Source organism: Lissotriton helveticus, chromosome 1_1 (assembly GCF_964261635.1).
Source record: "Lissotriton helveticus chromosome 1_1, aLisHel1.1, whole genome shotgun sequence".
Taxonomy (NCBI): Eukaryota; Metazoa; Chordata; class Amphibia; order Caudata; family Salamandridae; genus Lissotriton; species Lissotriton helveticus.
The window spans coordinates 1,043,764,246-1,043,780,862 of record NC_136057.1 but is presented as its reverse complement, the minus strand read 5'-3'; the positions used below and the strand labels follow the sequence as shown (position 1 = coordinate 1,043,780,862).

Here is a 16,617-nt window from a genome sequence, read left to right as displayed (position 1 = left end):
CACACCACATAATTACACTGCACTCAATGCAACATACACTCCAAATACCACTCAGTGCCACATAATTACACTCTATTGAATACAACATAGACTCCAGACAATACCACTCAATGCCACATAATTATATGCTACATAATTACACTGCGCTCAATGCAACATACACTCCAAATACCACTCAGTGCCACATAATTACACACCACATAATTACACTGCACTCAATGCAACATACACTCCAAATACCACTCAGTGCCACATAATTACACTCTATTGAATACAACATAGACTCCAGACAATACCACTCAATGCCACATAATTATATGCTACATAATTACACTGCGCTCAATGCAACATACACTCCAAATACCACTCAGTGCCACATAATTACACGCCACATAATTACACTGCACTCAATGCAACATACCCTCCAAATACTACTCAGTGCCACATAATTACACACCACATAATTACACTGCACTCAATGCAACATACACTCCAAATACCCCTCAGTGCCACATAGTTACACGCCACATAATTACAGTGCACTCATTACAACATACACTCCAAATACCACTCAGTGCCACATAGTTACATGCCACATAATTACACTTCACTCAATGCAACATAAACTCCAAATACCACTCAGTGCCACATAATTACACTGCACTCAATGCAACATACACTCCAAATAACACTCAGTGCCACATAATTACATGCCACATAATTACACTCTACTGAATGCAACACACACTCCACACAATACCAGTCAGTGTCACATAAGTGTATGCTACATATTTACACGGCACTAAATGCAACATACACTCCAAACAATACCACTCAGTGCCACATAATTACATGCCACATAATTACACTCTACTGAATACAACATACACTCCAGACAATACCACTCAGTGCCACATAATTATATGCTACATAATTACACTGCGCTCAACGCAACATACACTCCAAATACCACTCAGTGCCACATAATTACACGCCACATAATTACACTGCACTCAATGCAACATACCCTCCAAAAACCACTTAGTGCCACATAATTACACTGCACTCAATGCAACATACAATCCAAATACCCCTCAGTGCCACATAGTTACACGCCACATAATTACACTGCACTCATTGCAACATACACTCCAAATACCACTCAGTGCCACATAGTTACATGCCACATAACTACACTGCACTCAATGCAACATACACTCCAAATACCACTCAGTGCCACATAATTACACGCCACATAATTACACTGCACTCAATGCAACATACACTCCAAATACCACTCAGTGCCACATAATTACACGCCACATAATTACACTCTACTGAATACAACATACACTCCAGACAATACCACTCAGTGCCACATAATTATATGCTACATAATTACACTGCGCTCAATGCAACATACACTCCAAATACCACTCAGTGCCACATAATTACACACCACATAATTACACTGCACTCAATGCAACATACACTCCAAATACCACTCAGTAGCACATAATTACATGCCACATAATTACACTGCACTCAATGCAACATACACTCCAAATACCACTCAGTGCCACATAATTACATGCCACATAATTACACTCTACTGAATGCAACACACACTCCACACAATACCACTCAGTGCCACATAAGTATATGCTACATAATTACACTGCACTCAATGCAACATACACTCCAAACAATACCACTCAGTGGCACATAATTACACGCCACATAATTACTCTATCTATCTATCTATCTATCTATCTATCTATCTATCTATCTATCTATCTATCTATCTATCTATCTATCTATCTATCTATCGCCCTCACTCTATCTGTCTATCTATCGCACTCATTCTATCTGTCTATCTATCGCACTCACTCTATCGCCATCACTCTATCTATCTGTCTATCTATCTATCTATCGCCCTCACTCTATCTATCTTTCTATCTTTCTATCTATCTATCTATCTATCTATCTATCTATCTATCTATCTATCTATCTATCACCCTCACTCTATCTATCTACCTATCTATCTATCTATCTATCTATCTATCTATCTATCTATCTATCTATCTATCTATCTATCTATCTATCTATCTATATATCGCCCTCACTCTATCTATCTATCTAATGCCCTCACTCTATCTATCGCCTTCCCTCACTCTATCTATCGCCCTCACTCTATCTATCTATCGCCCTCACTCTATCTATCTATCGCCCTCACTCTTAACTATCGCCTCACTCTATCTATCGCCATCACTCTATCGCCCTCACTCTATCTATCGCCCTCACTCTATCTATATATCGCCCTCACTCTATCTATCTATCTAATGCCCTCACTCTATCTATCGCCCTCCCTCACTCTATCTATCGCCCTCACTCTATCTATCTATCGCCCTCACTCTATCTATCTATCGCCCTCACTCTTAACTATCGCCTCACTCTATCTATCGCCATCACTCTATCGCCCTCACTCTATCTATCGCCCTCACTCTATCTATATATCGCCCTCACTCTATCTATCTATCTAATGCCCTCACTCTATCTATCGCCCTCCCTCACTCTACCTATCGCCCTCACTCTATCTATCGCCCTCACTCTATCTATCGCCCTCACTCTATCCATCGCCCTCACTCTATCTATCGCCCTCACTCTATTTATCGCCCTCACTCTATCTATCGCCCTCACTCTATCTATCGCCCTCACTCTATCTATTGCTCTCACTCTATCTGTGTATCTATCGCACTCACTCTATCTATCGCCATCACTCTATCTGTCTATCTATCGCTCTCACTCTATCTATCTATCGCACTCACTCTATCTATCGCCATCACTCTATCTGTCTATCTATCGCCCTCACTCTATCTATCACCCTCCTTCTATCTATCGCCCTCCCTCTATCTATCGCAACACCACAGCATCACTCAGCACCACCACAGCATCACTCAAGGGCACCACAACATCACTATGTGCTACCACAGCATCATTGAACGCCACAGCATCACTCGTCGTCACCACAGCATCAATCTGTGCAACCATTCAACAACAACTGGTTCAAATATGTTCTATCAATGTTTCAAACTTTATTACAAATATCACAAAAAGATGTTAATATTTCACTTCTGTTCTTGGATTTTCGTCACAATAAAATACACTGAGCATAATCTTCCCAAAAGTTATTTACAAAAGTTTAAGCTATTGCCATTATAAATTACAATAACGTTTATTTAAGTATTAATTATTTTAAAAAATTAAAAGCCATTGTTATTTGTAATATCAATACATGTAAGTCACGTAAATACAACACATATTGCATTACAAATGCTATAGGTGTCACATTTGCGAAAGTTATAACTATTGCCATTGTAAATGACAAAGCTATTAATTTCGATATTTTCAAAATCAACACATACATAAAAAATGTGGCATTTACAATACCAATAGCTCAAACTTTCCTAATGCGAGACCTATTGCATTGCAAATGCTTGTTCCTTTGGCGGCTGCGGGGCCATGGTGCTAATTCAGGGACACGGCGGACAGAGGTAGGTCTGTGGCCAGGTACTGCAAAAAAACTATGAGGCATCAGACATTCATTGCGCAGCCATCTGCGCAGTGAGTCACCTATTTCTGTCAAAAGCACCCAAGTTAACTGCAGGCATAGTTGCGTTTTCAAGGCAGACTGAATGAGCTGAAACCGGCTGCGCAGGGGAGGGAGCCATGCCCCGTCCATGAGATTTAGGTTTCATTTTGAAATAGGCGGAATAAAGCTGTGGCGCGTTCCCATCTGTCCAACAGTGTGCATCGCCCTCATGAGTTATGGTATTGAAAGGTGACAAGGCTTACGAACGTGACTTCGCTTGTTGCTTTATATTTGCATACATGTCAATGACACTCCCAATAGCGAAGGATTGACACCTCACCCCCTCCTTTTCAATCATTCCAATTGTGCCACGGAGACGCTATGGTTAAGTGTGTGAAATCCAGTGTGGGTACTGAGAGGCGAGAGACAGAGCCACTGCTCATGCCTGGACTGACTGGTGCTGTGCGCGAACACAATATCCAGTCCGGGTGGGCGGGGCAAACAGGAGACAGGGAGGGAACAAACATGCCTCCCTTGCAATGGAAAGCAAGCATTTATGATGCGACCCAATCAAAAGCATGGGTGGAGCTTCAACCCCACTTCCGAAGCAAACCCGACGACAATAGATCTGGCAAGCGAGCAGCGCAGGCAAGACCTAAAAAGGGGCCGCTGTGCTGTTTGTTCATGCTGATCACTTTTGGGTCGAAAATCATGCAAGGTAGAATATCCCAGCATGCACTGGGGCACGCATGGAGCACAGGCTGTACAAAGTTTTCTTCCATATTCCTCAAGTAAAATAAAGCAATAGCGGACACGGATTTCCTCCTCCTAACCAGCTCTTATCCTTTGAGTCATGTAAATAGGATTTCTTCCGCTGGCATGAATTGCACTGGAGTCAATTCCAATGCCTTTTCCTGATTGTACCTACATGTTAGACTAACGAGTGTCATGTGTGGCACACACCATACTCAATCGCAGCTGTAGGGTGTACTGAGCTGGTTCTAGAGCAAGGTACTGTGTCATCACCGAGTATGCTTGCCGACAACTCAAGCTTCTTCTTTAAGGAACAGGAATAGGGAGTAATGTGCCTTGCAGACAAGTCACTATCTACTCACCCCTTTGAACAATAGAAAAAGCAACAGGCCCAACCAGGAAATATGTCTGGAGTTAACTTGTTTCACACTAATCATGTTACATGGTCCTTAAGGCAAGTGGACTAAGCTTTTTACCCTGATGACAAGCCTTGTTGGGGCGAGTGCATCAAAACTTCCTGTATCTCCTGAGAATGGGGACGATTGCAATCCTCTTACTGTTCCTAATGTTAGATTCTGGATGAGCCAATGGAAAGGTTCATTTTGTAAATGCTAAGAGCCAGATGACTAGACTGATGGTAAGATGATGGCCTCTGTGGCGATAATGGTTCACTGATGAGCTCTGGAGTCACTTTTGAAAATAAATAAATTCCTGGTACATGGTTTCACTGATCAACATTTACCAAAACTCATTTCTTGTAAATGAATCGAAATGGAGAAGTATCATCTTCCCTTGTGGCAACTTCTTCTAAACAAGCAAAGTGTCTACTAGCTGAGCTTGAGTAGGAATTCTGTCTTTACGGGCACTCATACTTTCTTCGTTCTTTGCATTCTTCCTACATTGCTGCAGAGGCATTGAATGCCAATCCGGTTGTCTGGAATACTGGATCAAACAGTAATGCAAAACATCACTGAAGTAAGGATTCACTTAGAGACTGTATGAAAAGTTCAAAAATCCCAGAGCAAGAGTAGTTATGGCAACGAATGGGCGCACAAGTGCTAGTCTTGTATGGTTATATTAGTAGGCACTCACCCTCTAATGGTCAAACTACTGTAAAACCATATACCAATTTAAACAGAAAAAAAACACAAAAGGGAGTGCCTCAAGAGTCCAATTGAATTATAGAGCTTGTTCTCTGTATCTGAAAGAAACAGTTAGTTATGGATTCCTTACTTTAGAAATACCCCCAGGCGTCAGACTGTATTCGGAAAGTTTTTTCATCAGCGGTACACCTGCACGTCGGAAGGTGGCGTCGGTCGATTCCGCGTTCGGCATCGTGGTTGCCAGGATGACTTCCCAGTAGCTACTTAGATTCCGCCATCGTTCGCTGACGTCAGTTCTTTCTTTCTCTGCGCCAGCAAGAGCAGATCCGGAGAGAGCGGTACGTCCAGTCACTTTTTGGCTGACTTTTTCTCAACTTTTGTTGACTTCATTTTTTGAGTCCATCGACTGCTGGTGCACGAGAAATACCCGGCTTCAAGGCTTGCCATTACCGACTGATGTCGGTGATGGATCCGCATCGCCGGTGCCTCTGCTTATGTCGGTAGCCCTTCGACGCTACGCCTGGTTGAGATCGACCGGTTTTTCGGGGGATATCAAATCCACTCTTATAGACATGCCTTTTGATGGCTGTCGCCTTTTTGGCGACAAAGCAGACAACGTGCTAGATCGCTTGAAGGACTCTCAAGCTACGGCCAGGTCCTTGGGCCTTTCCACCACCCGCCCTGCGTAGTCTGCCTTTTGCCCCTTTTGTGGCTACAGAAGGGATGCCCCTCCACGTCCCGCCCAGTGCCACAGGACAGCTCGAGCTGTTCAACCTCTGCGCGGCCAGGGATGTGGGAACCAGTACCGTAGTTCTCGGGGCCAGCGGGCAGGCCAGTACACCACAGCCCTCTGTGCAGCAGCCTCTAAACCCTCCTTGTCTGACCTTTTAGGGCCACCAAACATCAGTGGGTGGGAGGATTCACCATCACCTCCCTCACTGGCACACCATCATGTTGGACAGGTGGGTTTTGCAGATAGTCCGAAGGGGCTACTCCCTCCCCTTCAAGACTGCCACTCTATCCATGCCACCTCAGTACCATCGCATCTCGCAGGATCATCTGGCCCTTCTCCAACAGGAAGTTTCAGCACTCTTGGCCAAGGGAGCCATCGAGCACATAGGTCGTGGTTGCTATTCCGACTACTGGTGCCCAAGAAGGACAAAGGCCTGCATCTCATCTTGGATCTCAGGAACGTCAACCGCTTCCTCTGGAAGGAGAAGTTCAAAATGTTGACGCTCGCTCAGGTCCTGTCCGCCCTCGACCCTGGAGACTAGATGGTGGCATTGGACTTACAGGATGCTAACGCTCACATCCCTGTCCTGCCTGCCCACCGGCACTACCTGCATTTCATGGTAGGCCACGAGCATTTTCAATTTACCGTGCTCCCCTTTGGCCTTACCTGTGCTCCTCGGGTGTTCACGAAAGTGATGGCGGTGGTTGCAGCTCATCTGCGCAGATCAGGGGTTCCAGTGTTCCCCTGTCTCGACAACTGGCTGTTGAAGGCGGGCTCGCCACAGGCTGTCGACTCCCACCTCCAGACTACGGCCGACCTCCTGCATTTGCAGGGGTTTTCCATCAACTTGCCAAAGTCACACCTGATTCCCTCTCAGAAGCTCCTCTTCATCGGAGCGGTTCTGGACACGATGCAGTTTCGGTCTTCCTCTCGAACAGCGAGTCAGGGATACTCGGGCTATGATTCTGATGTTTTAGCCTCAATCCCGGGTTTCAGTCAGAATGACCCTCAGACTACTGGGTCTGATGGCCTCCTGCATCCTGCTGGTGAACCATGCCTGATGGCTTATGCGGGCTCTGAAGTGGGACCTGAAGTTCCAATGGGCCCAACATCAGGGAAACCTGTCCAATTGCGTCCAGATCTCTGAGGGCACTGGACAACAGTAGCAGTGGTGGCTAACGAACCAGGATTGGGTCGATGGCAGATCCCTGCCCCTTCCTCAACCAGGGGTCACAGTGGTGACCGATGCATCACTTCTGGGATGGGGCGGCCAAATGGGGGAGGCGGAGATCAGAGGCCTCTGGTTTCCGGTGGAGTCCGGGCTCCATATCAACCTTCTCAAGTTTCGGGCGATTCGTCTTGCACTCAAAGCATTCCTTTCCTCTGTCCAGGGAAGAATAGTGCAGGTGTTCACGGACAACACCACCGCCATGTGGTACTGCAACAAACAGGGCGAGGTGGGGTCATGGACCATATGTAAGGAGGCCCTCCTCTTCAGGGCATATCCCTGGTGGTTCAACACTTGGCAGGTTCCCTGAACGCCAGGGGGAACAAACTCAGATGCAGGTGCATGATGGATCACGAATGGCGTCTTCACTCTGAGGTGGTGCAAGGTCTCTTTCAGCAGTGCGGAGAGCCTTGGTTAGATCTACTTGCCACCGAAGAGAACGTGCAATGTCAGCAGTTCTGTGCGTTGAAATTTCCAAGGTGGCACTCGCTAGGCAACGATTTTTGTTGCAAGTGGAGTTGCGGTCTTCTATATGCGTTTCCGCCTATACCACTTCTGCCCAGAGTGCTGAAGAAGATCAAGCGCGGCCTTGTGGCTCCGGATTGTGCATGAAGAGTCTGGTATGTTATGTTATGTTAAACTTTGGTGAAGCGCGACAGCTGCCCCAGCAAAGAGGCGTCCCGGCGCTGGTAAGACACAGAGCATCCAAGAGGGCAGAGAGCTAGGCAAGGACCTAGAGGGGAGGGAATAGGTGTAGTTTCACAGCTCTTCGGAAGGCATACAGGTTTTCCAGTGAACGAATCTTAAAAGGCAGATCGTTCCAGAGTTTGGCTCCTAGCACTCTGAAGGAGCGTCCGCCAGTACGAGCCAGCTTAGTAGGAGGAATCGACAGAAGTTGTTGCCCTAGTGAGCGTAGATTGCGCGGTGGCACATACGGAGTAAGAAGAGGCCGGAGGATTTCAGGACGTCCGGTTTTAAGGGTTTTAAAGACCATGATGAGAGCTTTAAACTTGATTCGGGACTCGATAGGTAGCCAATGCAGTTGACGAATTGTGGCTTTGGCTGAGCATCTTCGGGGGAGTCCGACTAAGGTTCTTGCCGCGGTGTTCTGAACACGCTGTAGACGCATTATCTCTGCTTTGTTGGCGCCTAGAAGTAAGACGTTCGCGTAGTCTAGGCGAGACAGAATAGTAGCTTGGATAATTGTTTGGCGGACATTAGGATCGAAGAATCTGAGTATGGGCTTGAGGCTCCTCATCAGACCCACACAGGTGGCTGATACTCTTTTTGTGTGGGTCTGGAAGTTAAGTGACGAGTCCATCCACACACCTAAGTTTTTAACCAAGGGTTTGGGAGATGGGACAATGCCCATTGACGATGGCCACCAGTGTTGGTTCCAGTGACTGGTGTTCTTTCCGAGGAGCAGCACCTCAGTCTTGCCAGCGTTGAGCTGGAGGCAGTTATCTGTCATCCATTGGGCTACCGCTGACAGCCCATCTCTAAACCTTGCCGCAGAGGTGGAGGGACCCTCGGTGAGAGTAATAACCAACTGAGTGTCATCAGCGTATGACACCAAGGAGAGGTCCCATTCTCTGGCAACAGCCGCTAGAGGTTGTACGTATAGGTTGAACAGGGATGGGCTGAGTGCAGAGCCTTGGGGAACTCCCTGTCCGATGGTGTGGGACTGGGAGAGGAATGGAGGGGCTGAAACCCTGAACGATCTGTCCTCCAAAAAGGAGCGGAACCATTTTAGAGCCCGGTCTGTAATACCAGCGATTTCTAGAAGTTTCAACAAGATATTATGAGATACCGTGTCAAAGGCCGCGCTGAGATCTAATAGGATCAGCGCAGCACTTTGGCCGGCATCGAGGATCGTCCGGAGATGTTCTGACGTCGCTAGAAGGGCAGACTCGGTGCTATGACCTGGCCTGAAACCGTTTTGCGAAGGATCTAAAATGTTGTTAAGGTCCAAATGTTTGGACAGCGCGATGTTTACGTGGGCTTCCGCAAGCTTAGCTATCCATGGGAGCAATGAGACAGGTCTGAAGCTCTCCAGTTTGGTAGGGTCAAGAGTTGGCTTTTTAATGATAGGAGAGACCCATGCTTGCTTCCAGGCAGTAGGGAGAGTGGCCGAGGAAAAGGATAGGTTCACCATAGAAGCCAAGGAAGGAAGTAGAAATTCCTGCGAATCCATAAAGTTGGCCGGTCTCATGGGGTCAGCTGGTGAGCCGGATTTGACTTTCTTACAAAGTGTCGTCAGGTCTTCCTGGGTGATTTCGGGTATATGATCCAGCTTGGTGCCAATTTTGGCGGGTGGGGGGGGCCCAGAGGTACCTCAGAGTGGTGCGGGAAGGATTTATAAATATTTTTCACTTTGTCGACAAAGAAGGAGGCAAGGTCCTCACATTGCTGAGCTGACATGGTATGAGAGGAGAGACATCTCTTACTTTGTAGCTCCTCTACTAGTTTGAACACCACTTTGGAGGGGTTAGGGCTGGAGCTAATCTTATCCGCATAGAAGGCAGCTCTAGCAGAGCAGATTGCTTTGTGATAAAGCTTTTGTTTGAGACGATATTTAGATTTATCATTGTTGTTATATTCTCGTCTCCATGCTCTTTCTGCAGTCTTGCAGTCTTTCCGCATGGCTTTCAAGGAGTTATTATACCAAGGGTTGGAGGGGGAGCTGCGTCCCTTAGTCCATTTGAGTGGTATAAGGGTATCTAACCCTTGCGTGGGTATCTATCCCGAGCTGCTCAACATGGCCAATAATCCTCCAATCTGACTGCCTATTCGGGAGGATCTTCTGTTGCATCAGCAGGGAACGGTCCTCCACCTGAACCTGTCCAGCCTCCACCTCCTTGTGTGGAGATTGAGCAGCGGCAGTTGACACCATTTGACCTGCCTCCCGAAGTCTGCAATGTTATCTTGGCAGCCAGGCGTCCCTCTACTAAGACAGTATACGCCTGCAGATGGAACAAATGTGCGGCATGGTGCACAGCAAAGGCTGTGAATCCCCTTTCTGCCCCTCTTTCTGAGGTTCTCTTGTTCCTCCTTTCTTTGGCCCAGCAGGGCTCTGCTCTGGGCACTCTAAAGGGCAACCTCTCAGCCATTTCAGCCTTCCTTAGGCTTCCTGATCAGCCTTCTCTTTTCAAATCCCCTGTTGTAAATAGATTCCTTAAGGGCATTACTCATCTTTTTCCTCCTGTTCCCTCCGTAATGCCCCAGTGGGACTTGAACTTGGTCCTTACAAATCTTATGTGTGCTCCCCTAGAGACGCTACATAACTGTCCTCTCAGACTTCTCACTTTGAAAACTGCCTTTCTGGTGGCCATCACCTCTGCACGCAGGGTGAGTGAGCTACAAGCTTTTTCTTCCAAGCCTCCCTTTCTGGCTGTCCATCGGACAAGGTCGTCCTTAGAACTAGACCTTCCTTTTTTTCCAAGGTGGTTACTTCTTTCCACATTGGCCAAACCATCACTTTGCCCACCTTCTTTCTGCTTCTGCATCCTTCAAAAGAGGAAGAAAGGCTCCACCATCTGGATCCAAATTGTGTGCTTTTCTTTTACTTGCATCGCACCAAACAATTCCAGGTGGTGACCAGCTCTTTGTTGGTTACGTGGGCACTAAGAAAATTCGGGTGTTGCACAAACGGACCATCTCCAGGTGGGTCATTCTATGCATCAAAGCCTGCTACTCTTTGGCAAAGAAGGAGCCTCCAGTGGGGCTGCCTGCCCATTCCACCAGGGCGACGGCAGCTACTACTGCTTTGGGATGAGGAGTCCCCCTAAATGACATCTATCAGGCAGCTACAAGGGCATCGCTGCACACGTTCACCAAACACTACTGCCTAGACAGCCAAGTTGGAGAGTTGACTTATTTGGCCGTTCTGATCTCCAGAACGTTCTGGTGTGAACTTGGTTTGCAGCCTCCCCTTCGGGGTTGGTATTGCTGGGGCATCTATTCTAAGGGAAGCAATCTATAACTAACTGTTTCTTTCAGATGAACAAGTTACTTAGCTTCGGTAACCATATATCTGTAAGGAACATAGGTTAGTTATAGATTCCTTACTGCCCCACCCATCCTCCCGGTTCTGCGAACTGACTTCTAGGGTTAAGGATTTCCTTTCAGAGCCCTATTTTTGTGCACCAGTGGCCAGTGTCTTGCATGGCTCTGCGCTTCTGGCGTGGAAAGTAATGTACAGAACTGATGTCAGCGGGCGAGGGCGGCGTCTATGAAGCTACCAGGACGTCATCCCGGCGACTAGGACGCCACCTTTCGATGCGCAGGGGTACTACTGACGAAAAAACTTTCCGGATCCATTCTGACGCATGGGGTAATTCTAAGGTAAGGAATCTATAACTAACCTATGTTTCTTACAGATATATCGTTACCGAAGGTAAGTAACTTGTTCTTTACTATCCTCCTTTCATAATAAATACATAGTTCAATGGTGTCAACCCCAAAAAACTCTTCTCCAGTACCCAAATAACATGGGAGCATTGTATGAAGTCTCAAAAAGAGTTCACTTTATTAATCTTCAATACATCAATGAAACAGCCCAGCCAACGCTTTTCGTTCTCTGAGAGGACTTCATCAGGCTTTCTGTATTTCTTTGCAGCAGTATCACATCGAAGTCTAAGTGTAAGGCGAATCAGTTCGCCCAGAAATTTCTCAAACACTCGTATTGCTCCTATAGTATCGTAGGGAAATAACAGAAGGCAATAAATAAATAATGTAGCTTAATATCCACATCCCATTGAGTTCTGTGGAATCAGACTGAATTACACGATGGCCACCTCTGCCAAGAACCTTCAGGTTATTCCCTAACCTTCTGTTATTTCCCTACAATACTATAGGAGCAATATGAGTGTCTGAAGATTTTCCGGGAAAACCTATTCATTCAAACTTTAGAAACTGTAGGACTCCAGATGTACCTTGCTTCTGTTTTGGTCTCTGATTCTACAAAGGAGGAAGCAGGTGTTGGTGCACAGATCCACAGCAGTAGCATTCACTTAAGGGCATGAACAGTGAACCAGAGCTTTACTTTCAACAGTGTGGAAGTGGGCAGAAGAAAGAGGTTCAACAGTGTCAACATGATGTAATGTAGTAATACTGCTCACACTGTCCCAGGCAATCTTTTGAATTGCATTCTTTGACAGACACCACACTATCTTGGAGTGCATCACCTTGCATGGTCTTGTGTGGCACAACTACCCAACCTTACTGCATGGGCAAGTTTGTATTGTGTTATTGCTGTAACATTGCTATCAAATTATTGTTTTGGACTAGGCTATCCATGCCTTGCTCTAAACTGTAATATTTTGTATTTATAGACTCCAGGTCCTGGGACCTACCGTATTACGGACCCAAGTACTTATAAAACTAGACCACCACATTACAGCATGACAGCACGCAACATGCTTCCTGGTGACCACACCACCAAACCAGGACCAGGAGCCTATGCTCCTGAGAAGGTAAGCAAACATGTTGGATGTTAAATAGAGAAAGGGAATAAACGTGGCAAAGACATAAACCCAGATTGTGAGGACACACAAACATATCAGCAGAAACCTTTAAGCAGGTGTGTGCCATCAGTAAGGTGCCTTTATTAAGATGACATAGCATTGTGGTAAAAGTAGTCCTTGATTATTATATTAACCTTGTTAGGCGGTACCATCTATGAATACTACTGAAAGTACCTGTTCCAGCATGAGAACAACTCTTTGACAAACCTTTGCAGGAACACAACTTGTCATATTATAAATATGTCTGTCTGTCAGCCACCCACAGATTCTACTGACCAATGTCCTAGCGATCTCAAAAGCATTTAGGTAATAAAAAGGAGAGTATTCACGCCTAGATAGATTAAAAGTATTGGTCAAAACGTGAGTTCAGTTTGGAAAATCTACCTTTTTGATTTGTTTCTATATATGCAGATTTAAGAAATCTTTAGAACAGATTGACATCCTGGATGGGTGCCACGGTACACATTCTTTTATTGGAGACAATGGCGGGTCCCTGTGCTCCCTCTGGGTTGCACCAGTTCTATTGACAGGGGACAGAAGGGGCAGAGCCCGGTAGCACATTCTCTCTCCAAAAGAGGAGAAGGGCTATCCTGCTCCTAATTTCCAAGTTTTTTTTCTGACAGGTTTTTCCTAGCCCTGGCACTGACATGGGCTTGCTATCAGCTGGCCTCCTCAGAGGTGAATGTACATCAAATTAGGCATACTTAGGTGGGACGCTCACCATGCGGGGGTCAGGCTGCAGTCTTGGCAAGTCCGAATCAGCCCGCAGTTTTTTTCAGGTCAATAAAGTGGCGGGTGCCTGTAGAAATGTGTCATAATACTTGTTATTTGACAGCCGACCGACAACAGAGGTTTGTGATCTGCAATTAATCATTCATAACCGTTAATAGGACCTGGCAAAGTGGGTTTTTCAGGCATTCTATCTTTTTGTGGGCTATATGCCTGTTACGAGACACCCTTTCACCCCAGTGTCCGCTTAAAGTGCCTGTTGTTATTGTTGCCCTTCTTATTATGTTATTATCATCATCCTCACCATTTGTATCAAGAGGGAAAGAAAATATGGTAGCCTAATCGAATACTGAAAATTAAAGTTTTATTAGGAAACTTATATTGTGTAATTCAATGCTATGAGATACTCAGATAACTTCAAATTACATACAAAATATAGTGTTCATCCCACACATTTTCTTAAGGAAATAAAGAAAAAAATACTAGCAAAGTGATGCATTTCTGTCTTTCCCAGTTCTAGCACCCACAGAGAAGGGGAAGTTTATAATTTGCTGTGCCTTTGGCACAGCATCCCCCCTGGTGGTGGCTCCAAATTCATGCGCTAAATCGGCCCAAGTCCCCATAGCAGTCTGGTGGTTGGATTGCTCACTGCCCATGTTATATATATTTTTCTCATTACAGGTCTACCTCAACCGGTTGCAGCCTCCCAACTATTCTTTCGGCATCCGTCACTCAGAGTTCTCCGCCCCGCTCATCGTGGACAGTGACCTGGTGGACCAAGCACCGAAGCTTCCACGAGTGGACGAGCGCTGCCTTTAGATGGGGCATTATTGGGACAGAAACAGAAGGGGGAATTGTAGCTATAGATCTAGATACAGCTAAGAGGATCTTTTTATTTTAAATGCTCATTTCTTCCCACGTTTTTACAGCGTGTGTCGGTTTGTCTCTGGTTTTTTGACAGTCTTACTTGTGATGAGGGAAGCTGCCCATATCCCTGCCTTGTTTCCTTCTCTCTGCTTTCAGGCTCTTCTAGCTTCGCACCCTTTTCATTCTCCTGCATAAGGTTCTTCTGTCGCAGAAGACCTAGAGGGGCCATGTTGTTCACTGAAATCAGCAAGCACTTGAAGAGTTTGTGCTCAGCAGCAACGAGGATCACGCCCATGTGAGGACTGAAACATCTGCCCCAAAGGGTGGGAGAGTGTGAGCGGAAGGACAGGCTGCAGATCAGGGTGATCCAGATCAAGAAGGTCTACAAGACCCTTAACCCTCCTTTGCTCAGTCTATCTGACCCTCACTTGTGATCAGTGCTTCATTTGTAAAAGGTGCCCAAAGCTCTGCTCAGAAGGCTGCAGACGGTGCGGTTAAATGTGACCTTGCGCAACAACACCAAGGCTGTGAAGTCTTGAGTCCACCTCCTGCCTCTTTAATCCTCTACCAGAGGCTCCCTGCCCCATTATTACACTCTTGAGGATTCCTGATTTCTACCTTTGTGACAGTTTTTTCATCTTTCTCCATTTTTTGGCTTTGTTTATTTTGTCCCTGCCTTGCTCTTGCCAAATGCTTAATGCAGAAAAATAAGTGCCAGTCCCTAGAAATGAGTGCCAATGGCTCCCACCGGCAACCACCAGCTCAAATTAAGCACTGCTTCAGATCAGTTTTACATAGCCCTTCTCAACCAGTCAGAATATCATTAGGCGTTTATCTGACATTAAAGCGACGGCCCAACTTGAACGTTCCATGAGACGCATTTGTGTGGATGAATATTTTGGAGGGTCACAGGAGTAAACTGACATTTTGAGACTTACAAATAGGTTTAAACTCTTCAAATTACTTCAAAGCTATGATTTAATCGTAAGCCAATATAACCTGTATTTTTTATGCTTATCATTATTCCATGTGGTATATCAGAACCACATAATAGATTTTAGTGTTATCCAACTAAACAGTATTCTTTACCATACTCAGAAAGGGAACAGACTGGATGAACACCCTAGGATATAACCTGTGATATCAAATATAAATGACTATAGTGCAATCATCCAATGATCCTTCACAGCCGTTTCTGAACCTTTGGCTGTCGATTTCTGTCTCCTGTCTGCTCTCTTCCCCTCTTAGGTTTCTCCTTATTCTGTGTTTTTTCATGTTTTTTCCCACATATTTCACTTTCTTTTTTTTACTTGGAACTCATGTATCCTCAAGCAGCTCCCAGTTCTTATTTTTATTTTATTTGAAAAGTTTTAAATAGCTCAAACGTGCCCCGTCCGGGTATCAGAGCGCTTTACAAGAAAATATGGCAACGACATACAAATCCTTAAGATAGTAAATGTACATACATGATAAGATAACAAAAAGCTCTTTTTATGTTAGTTTCCTTCACTTCAAGTCGGCATGCCAATTCTGTTGTCGCTGTCACCCTCTTTCCATATCTCAGTGCCCTGCATACATTCCCCTCTCCTTACATTTCTGTCTCTGTCTTGAACTCTTCATTCTTCATTCTTCACCCTTTTACTCTCCCATGTTTCTTATATATCCCTCTCTGTATTTGTTTACCTTTCTCTGATGCTTTCTATTCCTCTTTATTTTATCTGTCTCCATCTCTGATGCAGCCCTTCTCTCCAGCTCCTTGTCCGCTCCTTGTCCGCTCCTTGTACCCTCTTAAGTGAATATGCTGTGTTGACATTAAAGAACACAATCACTGTCGTCAGTATGGCCAATAGAGCCCCAGGTTCTTGTACAGACATAAAGAGACAGAGAAGTGTTTCTGATCCCTTTGTAAAAGATAGATCCCAGAATCCCAGAATCATGTAATCCAGGAAGAAGAACATATTCCCTTTTTAGAAAGCGGTTTGACGAATCATGAAACCTGTAGGTGAACAACTAGTAATGCAAACGTTTTTATGTGTCAGTCATGGTAATCCTTTCATGTGAAATCAGGGAAGTCTATTCCAGTTCCA

At 45.5% G+C, this 16,617-nt stretch overlaps 1 protein-coding gene across 1 annotated transcript in view; it reads left to right on the top strand.

Moving 5' to 3' along the window:
- CIMAP1B (ciliary microtubule associated protein 1B) overlaps positions 1 to 15,024 on the top strand; it is a 30,903-nt gene extending 15,879 nt beyond the window's left edge. Inside the window, exons 5-6 of the mRNA XM_078677912.1 lie at positions 12,743 to 12,883; positions 14,345 to 15,024. Of these exons, the coding sequence (XP_078534038.1) occupies positions 12,743 to 12,883; positions 14,345 to 14,482 (279 nt within the window). The 3' untranslated portion in view covers positions 14,483 to 15,024. The remainder of the gene's footprint in view (positions 1 to 12,742; positions 12,884 to 14,344) is intronic.
- The last annotated feature ends 1,593 nt before the right edge of the window (positions 15,025 to 16,617 follow it).